Genomic DNA, 10,319 nt, shown 5'->3' with positions numbered 1-10,319 from the left:
ATATTAGAGGATTAATCATAGGAGGAAATACCATCACACATGCACCAAAGGCCTTTCGTAAGTTTGGGGGTGTTGACTCAAATCTGTGAGCTATCAAACCAACAAGTCCACTCAACTGCAAGCATACGAACACAATTAAATGTGTACCACAGGTCTGAATTGCTTTGCTTTTGGCATCAGACTGTCTTTTAACAAAACTGTGATTAAGATTTGGATGTATGTGAATGCCACTGTCAGCAGAGACAGACTTGAAGTAAAAGCTATTGTAAATAACCCATAGTAATTATTTAACTTTGTGTCCCACACACAAGCTTCATTAAGGATGGATTGTGCAGTGTATATCGACATCCTCGTGACTACCAATCTCTGTGCGGTAGTTCAGTGCCAGTAGTAAACCATCATAGTAAAATCAATGTCACGTTATAATAAGTATTTCAACAGGTATGGAGACATCAACGGTGTTATATTTCAATGCGACGCAAATAGGCAATGTATCAGTCATAAGCCCATAGCACTGAGAATGAGAGAGTGACCCAGCTCCATACACATGTGTTAGTACGCTTGCACAACAGCAGAGTAGTGATGGATCTATTCTGTTGCGACAGTATGACGATACACCAGCGAGGGAAAAAGCTGAGGCGCACCCAACATATCATGATTGGCAAGTTAAACAGCAGAATATACATAGGCTTATGGAGTTTCCTGTTCAAAGCAATTGTTAGCAATAAAGTCATATTGAAAACTAAAATTGCACAATATGTAAGGGTTCCAAATATGAATGCTGGCAAAGTGTTAGAAGTAGGAATGTCCAGTGATTCCAAAGTCAAAAATGTTGTATATATGGACAAATTAGAATCCATTGTGTTCTTTACTTTGCTTCAAGTTTTGAAAGAAGACGCAGGCAGGAAGAATGCAGTAATTGATGCAGAAGGTGGACAACTGGCCAACCAGTTTCCCAATTTGGTCGACCTTCTCTTAAGTAGTAAGAAGACTGCTCTCACAGAAAAAGCCCACGTGCCAAAATCTCTGAGCACATTCATTTGATACAAACAAAGACTCAAAGAGAATGGGCCACAACAAAATGCACCTGTTTAGCTAAGATGATGTCAGTCAGTTCTGATATGTAAATATGCAGCAATGTAGTCTTGTATGGCTTTTTATACACTTGGCATTAGAGGCAAGTCACTTCCAAATCCCAGCTGATCATTCTCTCAATACCATTGTAGTTTCAGTACCAGGCTGAGACAAAAATATTTTGTGTTATTTTGGGTGTTTTTGAGTGGCGCGAAAAGAAATTCCTCTCAGTCGAGTACAGACTGATATGGCAATAAAGTGTTAAAATCAAAACTTATATCTGATAATATGAAAATGTATCATAGATAATCCTTTATGCTGATTCTGCATACATACAACTATCTTATTTAGTAGTATGTGGTTCAAGTTGTCATGCTCAATCAGAGCTTCTGCAAAATGCATAAATGTGAAGGCATAAATATAATATTTGGATTTGTGTCAGTTTGAAGTGTGTATAATGCAGAATCCAAAAGTTCAAATCTTACTGCTTGTGTAAGTAGTGACAAAATAAAAACATTGAGCTTATTGTTTTGTCCTTTTAATCTGGATCTGTTTCTGGGCAATAGCATTAGTTATAAGTATACCAAATAATTCCTTAATACACTTAATGATAACTAGCCATTTTTGTTTTGGTTAATAAAATAATCTGAAAAAAAAGTCAGTATAATTTAATGTTTTGCCTTTTTTCATCTGGCAGGGCAAAAGCACAAAACATATTTAATGAAGGCATAAAATGTTCTGTTTACCTTAAAGCTGTGATAGAATTGCAGTCTTGGCCAAAGACAAGTATTTCTAAACAGTAACCAGCAGCAGCCAAAATACCCAGTTTCTTACTGCAGCAGTTTTTTCACTCCACTAAGTTTGTTTTAATGCTTTGTTGCAAAGACCTTCTTACAAAAAAAGGAAATAATATTGTGCTGAATTTCCCTGTTTTCAGGCCATATATTCGAAAATGAATTATAGGAGGAAACACCATCACAGAAGCACATAAGGCCCTTAAAAGGTTTTGAGGTGTTGACTCAAATCTGAGCTCCATCAAGGCAAAGCATGCAATGAATTTAAAGCATAAGAAAATAAGTAAGTGTGTACCACAGGTCTGAACTGCTTTATAATTGGCATCAGACTGTCTTTAAAGAAAAACAGTGATTAAGGTTTTCATGTATGTGAATGCCACTCTCAGCAGGACAGACCTTAAAAACCTCCAAGAGTTAAAAATGTCAGCGAGTAAAAAAAGTAGTGATCATATTAATCCATTCACTTTGGCTTCTGCTTTGTCCTTTTTGCCAATGGATCTGTGCCTGGAAAATCACATTTATCAATGGTATACCAAATAATTTCATAATCCACTTTATTTTATGACCACAAGTGATTTTTATTTCAGCAAAAATAAAATGTTTTTTATGTTAAAGGACTCATCTGGCAAAAACATACATAGCAGTTTGCAAAAATAACTGTTTTTACTCATTAAATTTCTTTTTCCATTTTGTAGGAGAGACTTTCTTACAAGAAAAGAAAAAATTCTGTCGAATTTCTTTTGTTTTCAGTCCATATATTAGAGGATTAATCATAGGAGGAAATATCATCACACATGCACCGAAGGTCCCTCGTAAGTTTGGGGGTACTGCCTCAAATCTGTGAGCTATCAAACTAACAAGTCCAGTCAACTGCAAGCATACGAACACAATTAAATGTGTACCACAGGTCTGAATTGCTTTGCTTTTGGCATCAGACTGTCTTTTAACAAAAACTGTGATTAAGATTTGGATGTATGTGAATGCCACTGTCAGCAGAGACAGACTTGAAGTAAAAGCTATTGTAAATAACCCATAGTAATTATTTAACTTTGTGTCCCCACACACAAGCTTCATTAAGGATGGATTGTTGCAGTGTATATCTAGAATTCTCGTGTTACAAATCTCTGTGCGGTAGTTCATTGCAAGTAGTAAACCAATCATAGTAAAATCAAATGTCCACGTTATAATAATTATTTTCAACAAGTTATTTGGAGACATCAAGGTGTTATATTTCAATGGACAGCAAATGGCAATGTATCTGTCATAAGCCATAGCACTGAGAATGAGAAGTGACCCAGCTCCATACACATGTGCTAGTAAAGCTTGCACAAAACAAGCAGAGTAAGTGATGGATCTATTCTGTGACAGTATGCTATACACCAGCTGAGGGAAAAAGGCTGAGGCACCCAACATATCATTGATTGGCAAGTTAAACAGCAGAACATACATAGGCTTATGGAGTTTCCTGTTCAAAGCAATTGTCAGCAATACAGTCATATTGAAAACCAGAATGGCACAATATGTAAGGGTTCCAAATATGAATGCTGGCAAAGTGTTAGAAGTAGGAATGTCCAGTGATTCCAAAGTCAAAAATGTTGTATATATGGACAAATTAGAATCCATTGTGTTCTTTACTTTGCTTCAAGTTTTGAAAGAAGACGCAGGCAGGAAGAATGCAGTAATTGATGCAGAAGGTGGACAACTGGCCAACCAGTTTCCCAATTTGGTCGACCTTCTCTTAAGTAGTAAGAAGACTGCTCTCAGAAAAAAGCCCAAATGCCAAAATCTCTGAGCACATTCATTTGATACAAACAAAGACTCAAAGAGAATGGGCCACAACAAAATGCACCTGTTTAGCTAAGATGATGTCACTCAGCTCTGATGTGTAAATATGCAGCAATGTAGTCTTGTATGGCTTATTATACACTTGGCATTAGAGGCAAGTCACTTCCAAATCCCAGCTGATCATTCTCTCAATACCATTGCAGTTTCAGTACCAGGCTGAGACAAAAATATTTTGTGTTATTTTGGGTGTTTTTGAGTGGCGCGAAAAGAAATTCCTCTCAGTCGAGTACAGACTGATATGGCAATAAAGTATTAAAATCAAAACTTATATCTGATAATATGAAAATGTATCATAGATAATCCTTTATGCTGATTCTGCATACATACATCTATCTTATTTTGTAGTATGTGGTTCAAGTTGTCATGCTCAATCAGAGCTTCTGCAAAATGCATAAATGTGAAGGCATAAATATAATATTTAGATTTGTGTCTGTTTGAAGTGTGTATAATGCAGAATCCAAAAGTTCAAATCTTACTGCTTGTGTAAGTAGTGACAAAATAAAAACATTAAGCTTATTGTTTTGTCCTTTTAATCTGGATCTGTTTCTGGGCAATAGCATTAGTTATTAGTATACCAAATAATTCCTTAATACACTTAATGATAACTAGCCATTTTTGTTTTGGTTAATAAAATAATCTGAAAAAAAAGTCAGTATAATTTAATGTTTTGCCTTTTTTCATCTGGCAGGGCAAAAGCACAAAACATATTTAATGAAGGCATAAAATGTTCTGTTTACCTTAAAGCTGTGATAGAATTGCAGTCTTGGCCAAAGACAAGTATTTCTAAACAGTAACCAGCAGCAGCCAAAATACCCAGTTTCTTACTGCAGCAGTTTTTTCACTCCACTAAGTTTGTTTTAATGCTTTGTTGCAAAGACCTTCTTACAAAAAAAGGAAATAATATTGTGCTGAATTTCCCTGTTTTCAGGCCATATATTCGAAAATGAATTATAGGAGGAAACACCATCACAGAAGCACATAAGGCCCTTAAAAGCTTTTGAGGTGTTGACACAAATCTGAGCTCCATCAAGGCAAAGCATGCAATGAATTTAAAGCATAAGAAAATAAGTAAGTGTGTACCACAGGTCTGAACTGCTTTATAATTGGCATCAGACTGTCTTTAAAGAAAAACAGTGATCAAGGTTTTCATGTATGTGAATGCCACTCTCAGCAGGACAGACCTTAAAAACCTCCGAGAGTTAAAAATGTCAGCGAGTAAAAAAAGTAGTGATCATATTAATCCATTCAGTTTGGCTTCTGCTTTGTCCTTTTTGCCAATGGATCTGTGCCTGGATAATAACATTTATTAATGGTATACCAAATCATTTCATAATCCACTTTATTTTATGACCACAATTGATTTTTATATCACCAAAATGAAATGCTTTTCATATTAAAGGAATCATCTGGCAAAAACATACATAGCAGTTTGCAAAAATAACTGTTTTTACTCATTAAATTTCTTTTTCCATTTTGTAGGAGAGACTTTCTTACAAGAAAAGAAAAAATTCTGTCGAATTTCTTTTGTTTTCAGTCCATATATTAGAGGATTAATCATAGGAGGAAATACCATCACACATGCACCAAAGGCCCTTCGTAAGTTTAGGGGTACTGCCTCAAATCTGTGAGCTATCAAACTAACAAGTCCAGTCAACTGCAAGCATACGAACACAATTAAATGTGTACCACAGGTCTGAATTGCTTTGCTTTTGGCATCAGACTGTCTTTTAACAAAAACTGTGATTAAGATTTGGATGTATGTGAATGCCACTGTCAGCAGAGACAGACTTGAAGTAAAAGCTATTGTAAATAACCCATAGTAATTATTTAACTTTGTGTCCCCACACACAAGCTTCATTAAGGATGGATTGTTGCAGTGTATATCTACAATTTTCGTGCTACAAATCTCTTTGCGGTAGTTCAGTGCAAGTAGTAAACCAATCATAGTAAAATCAAATGTCCATGTTATAATAATTATTTTCAACAAGTTATTTGGAGACATCAAGGTGTTATATTTCAATGGACAGCAAATGGCAATGTATCTGTCATAAGCCATAGCACTGAGAATGAGAAGTGACCCAGCTCCATACACATGTGTTAGTAAAGCTTGCACAAAACAAGCAGAGTAAGTGATGGATCTATTCTGTGACAGTATGCTATACACCAGCTGAGGGAAAAAGGCTGAGGCACCCAACATATCATTGATTGGCAAGTTAAACAGCAGAACATACATAGGCTTATGGAGTTTCCTGTTCAAAGCAATTGTTAGCAATAAAGTCATATTGAAAACTAAAATTGCACAATATGTAAGGGTTCCAAATATGAATGCTGGCAAAGTGTTAGAAGTAGGAATGTCCAGTGATTCCAAAGTCAAAAATGTTGTATATATGGACAAATTAGAATCCATTGTGTTCTTTACTTTGCTTCAAGTTTTGAAAGAAGACGCAGGCAGGAAGAATGCAGTAATTGATGCAGAAGGTGGACAACTGGCCAACCAGTTTCCCAATTTGGTCGACCTTCTCTTAAGTAGTAAGAAGACTGCTCTCACAGAAAAAGCCCACGTGCCAAAATCTCTGAGCACATTCATTTGATACAAACAAAGACTCAAAGAGAATGGGCCACAACAAAATGCACCTGTTTAGCTAAGATGATGTCACTCAGCTCTGATGTGTAAATATGCAGCAATGTAGTCTTGTATGGCTTTTTATACACTTGGCATTAGAGGCAAGTCACTTCCAAATCCCAGCTGATCATTCTCTCAATACCATTGCAGTTTCAGTACCAGGCTGAGACAAAAATATTTTGTGTTATTTTGGGTGTTTTTGAGTGGCGCGAAAAGAAATTCCTCTCAGTCGAGTACAGACTGATATGGCAATAAAGTGTTGAAATTTAAAACTTATATCTGATAATATGAAAATGTATCATAGATAATCCTTTATGCTGATTCTGCATACATACATCTATCTTATTTAGTAGTATGTGATTCAAATTGTCATGCTCAATCAGAGCTTCTGCAAAATGCATAAATGTGAAGGCATAAATATAATATTTGGATTTGTGTCTGTTTGAAGTGTGTATAATGCAGAATCCAAAAGTTCAAATCTTACTGCTTGTGTAAGTAGTGACAAAATAAAAACATTAAGCTTATTGTTTTGTCCTTTTAACCTGGATCTGTTTCTGGGCAATAGCATTTGTTATTAGTATACCAAATAATTGCTTAATACACTTAATGATAACTAGCCATTTTTGTTTTGGTTAATAAAATAATCTGAAAAAAAAAGTCAGTATAATTTAATATTTTGCCTTTTTTCATCTGGCAGGGCAAAAGCACAAAACATATTTAATGAAGGCATAAAATGTTCTGTTTACCTTAAAGCTGTGATAGAATTGCAGTCTTGGCCAAAGACAAGTATTTCTAAACAGTAACCAGCAGCAGCCAAAATACCCAGTTTCTTACTGCAGCAGTTTTTTCACTCCACTAAGTTTGTTTTAATGCTTTGTTGCAAAGACCTTCTTACAAAAAAAGGAAATAATATTGTGCTGAATTTCCCTGTTTTCAGGCCATATATTTGAAAATGAATTATAGGAGGAAACACCATCACAGAAGCACATAAGGCCCTTAAAAGCTTTTGAGGTGTTGACACAAATCTGAGCTCCATCAAGGCAAAGCATGCAATGAATTTAAAGCATAAGAAAATAAGTAAGTGTGTACCACAGGTCTGAACTGCTTTATAATTGGCATCAGACTGTCTTTAAAGAAAAACAGTGATCAAGGTTTTCATGTATGTGAATGCCACTCTCAGCAGGACAGACCTTAAAAACCTCCAAGAGTTAAAAATGTCAGCGAGTAAAAAAAGTAGTGATCATATTAATCCATTCACTTTGGCTTCTGCTTTGTCCTTTTTGCCAATGGATCTGTGCCTGGATAATAAAATTTATCAATGGTATACCAAATCATTTCATAATCCACTTTATTTTATGACCACAATTGATTTTTATTTCAGCAAAAATAAAATGTTTTTTATGTTAAAGGACTCATCTGGCAAAAACATACATAGCAGTTTGCAAAAATAACTGTTTTTACTCATTAAATTTCTTTTTCCATTTTGTAGGAGAGACTTTCTTACAAGAAAAGAAAAAATTCTGTCGAATTTCTTTTGTTTTCAGTCCATATATTAGAGGATTAATCATAGGAGGAAATACCATCACACATGCACCAAAGGCCCTTCGTAAGTTTAGGGGTACTGCCTCAAATCTGTGAGCTATCAAACTAACAAGTCCAGTCAACTGCAAGCATACGAACACAATTAAATGTGTACCACAGGTCTGAATTGCTTTGCTTTTGGCATCAGACTGTCTTTTAACAAAAACTGTGATTAAGATTTGGATGTATGTGAATGCCACTGTCAGCAGAGACAGACTTGAAGTAAAAGCTATTGTAAATAACCCATAGTAATTATTTAACTTTGTGTCCCCACACACAAGCTTCATTAAGGATGGATTGTTGCAGTGTATATCTACAATTTTCGTGCTACAAATCTCTTTGCGGTAGTTCAGTGCAAGTAGTAAACCAATCATAGTAAAATCAAATGTCCATGTTATAATAATTATTTTCAACAAGTTATTTGGAGACATCAAGGTGTTATATTTCAATGGACAGCAAATGGCAATGTATCTGTCATAAGCCATAGCACTGAGAATGAGAAGTGACCCAGCTCCATACACATGTGTTAGTAAAGCTTGCACAAAACAAGCAGAGTAAGTGATGGATCTATTCTGTGACAGTATGCTATACACCAGCTGAGGGAAAAAGGCTGAGGCACCCAACATATCATTGATTGGCAAGTTAAACAGCAGAACATACATAGGCTTATGGAGTTTCCTGTTCAAAGCAATTGTTAGCAATAAAGTCATATTGAAAACTAAAATTGCACAATATGTAAGGGTTCCAAATATGAATGCTGGCAAAGTGTTAGAAGTAGGAATGTCCAGTGATTCCAAAGTCAAAAATGTTGTATATATGGACAAATTAGAATCCATTGTGTTCTTTACTTTGCTTCAAGTTTTGAAAGAAGACGCAGGCAGGAAGAATGCAGTAATTGATGCAGAAGGTGGACAACTGGCCAACCAGTTTCCCAATTTGGTCGACCTTCTCTTAAGTAGTAAGAAGACTGCTCTCACAGAAAAAGCCCACGTGCCAAAATCTCTGAGCACATTCATTTGATACAAACAAAGACTCAAAGAGAATGGGCCACAACAAAATGCACCTGTTTAGCTAAGATGATGTCACTCAGCTCTGATGTGTAAATATGCAGCAATGTAGTCTTGTATGGCTTTTTATACACTTGGCATTAGAGGCAAGTCACTTCCAAATCCCAGCTGATCATTCTCTCAATACCATTGCAGTTTCAGTACCAGGCTGAGACAAAAATATTTTGTGTTATTTTGGGTGTTTTTGAGTGGCGCGAAAAGAAATTCCTCTCAGTCGAGTACAGACTGATATGGCAATAAAGTGTTGAAATTTAAAACTTATATCTGATAATATGAAAATGTATCATAGATAATCCTTTATGCTGATTCTGCATACATACATCTATCTTATTTAGTAGTATGTGATTCAAATTGTCATGCTCAATCAGAGCTTCTGCAAAATGCATAAATGTGAAGGCATAAATATAATATTTGGATTTGTGCCAGTTTGAAGTGTGTATAATGCAGAATGCAAAAGTTCAAATCTTACTGCTTGTGTAAGTAGTGACAAAATAAAAACATTAAGCTTATTGTTTTGTCCTTTTAACCTGGATCTGTTTCTGGGCAATAGCATTTGTTGTTAGTATACCAAATAATTGCTTAATACACTTAATGATAACTAGCCATTTTTGTTTTGGTTAATAAAATAATCTGAAAAAAAAAGTTAGTATAATTTAATATTTTGCCTTTTTTCATCTGGCAGGGCAAAAGCACAAAACATATTTAATGAAGGCATAAAATGTTCTGTTTACCTTAAAGCTGTGATAGAATTGCAGTCTTGGCCAAAGACAAGTATTTCTAAACAGTAACCAGCAGCAGCCAAAATACCCAGTTTCTTACTGCAGCAGTTTTTTCACTCCACTAAGTTTGTTTTAATGCTTTGTTGCAAAGACCTTCTTACAAAAAAAGGAAATAATATTGTGCTGAATTTCCCTGTTTTCAGGCCATATATTTGAAAATGAATTATAGGAGGAAACACCATCACAGAAGCACATAAGGCCCTTAAAAGCTTTTGAGGTGTTGACACAAATCTGAGCTCCGTCAAGGCAAAGCATGCAATGAATTTAAAGCATAAGTAAATAAGTAAGTGTGTACCACAGGTCTGAACTGCTTTATAATTGGCATCAGACTGTCTTTAAAGAAAAACAGTGATCAAGGTTTTCATGTATGTGAATGCCACTCTCAGCAGGACAGATCTTAAAAACCTCCGAGAGTTAAAAATGTCAGCGAGTAAAAAAGTAGTGATCATATTAATCCATTCAGTTTGGCTTCTGCTTTGTCCTTTTTGCCAATGGATCTGTGCCTGGATAATAACATTTATTAATGGTATACCAAATCATTTCATAATCCACTTTA

The 10,319-nt window shown here is 35.3% G+C and overlaps 3 protein-coding genes across 3 annotated transcripts; all 3 read right to left on the bottom strand.

Annotated features, from left to right (window-relative positions):
- Nucleotides 1–2,531: 2,531 nt before the first annotated feature.
- On the bottom strand, nt 2,532–3,491 carry LOC118804424 (putative gustatory receptor clone PTE01). The gene has a single exon (XM_036564935.1). The coding sequence runs from the start codon at nt 3,489–3,491 to the stop codon at nt 2,532–2,534; it is 960 nt and encodes a 319-aa protein (XP_036420828.1).
- Nucleotides 3,492–5,160: 1,669 nt separating this feature from the next.
- On the bottom strand, nt 5,161–6,263 carry LOC118804423 (putative gustatory receptor clone PTE01). The gene has a single exon (XM_036564934.1). The coding sequence runs from the start codon at nt 6,118–6,120 to the stop codon at nt 5,161–5,163; it is 960 nt and encodes a 319-aa protein (XP_036420827.1). The 5' UTR covers nt 6,121–6,263.
- Nucleotides 6,264–7,793: 1,530 nt separating this feature from the next.
- On the bottom strand, nt 7,794–8,896 carry LOC118804422 (putative gustatory receptor clone PTE01). Its single transcript, XM_036564933.1, has one exon. It carries the CDS (start codon nt 8,751–8,753, stop codon nt 7,794–7,796), a length of 960 nt encoding a protein of 319 aa, XP_036420826.1. The 5' UTR covers nt 8,754–8,896.
- Nucleotides 8,897–10,319: the final 1,423 nt, after the last annotated feature.

The sequence above is a fragment of the Colossoma macropomum genome, unplaced genomic scaffold (genome assembly GCF_904425465.1).
Source record: "Colossoma macropomum unplaced genomic scaffold, Colossoma_macropomum, whole genome shotgun sequence".
Taxonomy (NCBI): domain Eukaryota; kingdom Metazoa; phylum Chordata; class Actinopteri; order Characiformes; family Serrasalmidae; genus Colossoma; species Colossoma macropomum.
This window is presented reverse-complemented; position numbering and strand designations above follow the sequence as displayed.

Excerpts from the sequence above, each read along its gene's own strand:
- LOC118804424 (XM_036564935.1), bottom strand. The coding sequence starts at position 3,491 with ATGGATTCTAATTTGTCCATATATACAACATTTTTGACTTTGGAATCA.
- LOC118804423 (XM_036564934.1), bottom strand. The coding sequence starts at position 6,120 with ATGGATTCTAATTTGTCCATATATACAACATTTTTGACTTTGGAATCA.
- LOC118804422 (XM_036564933.1), bottom strand. The coding sequence starts at position 8,753 with ATGGATTCTAATTTGTCCATATATACAACATTTTTGACTTTGGAATCA.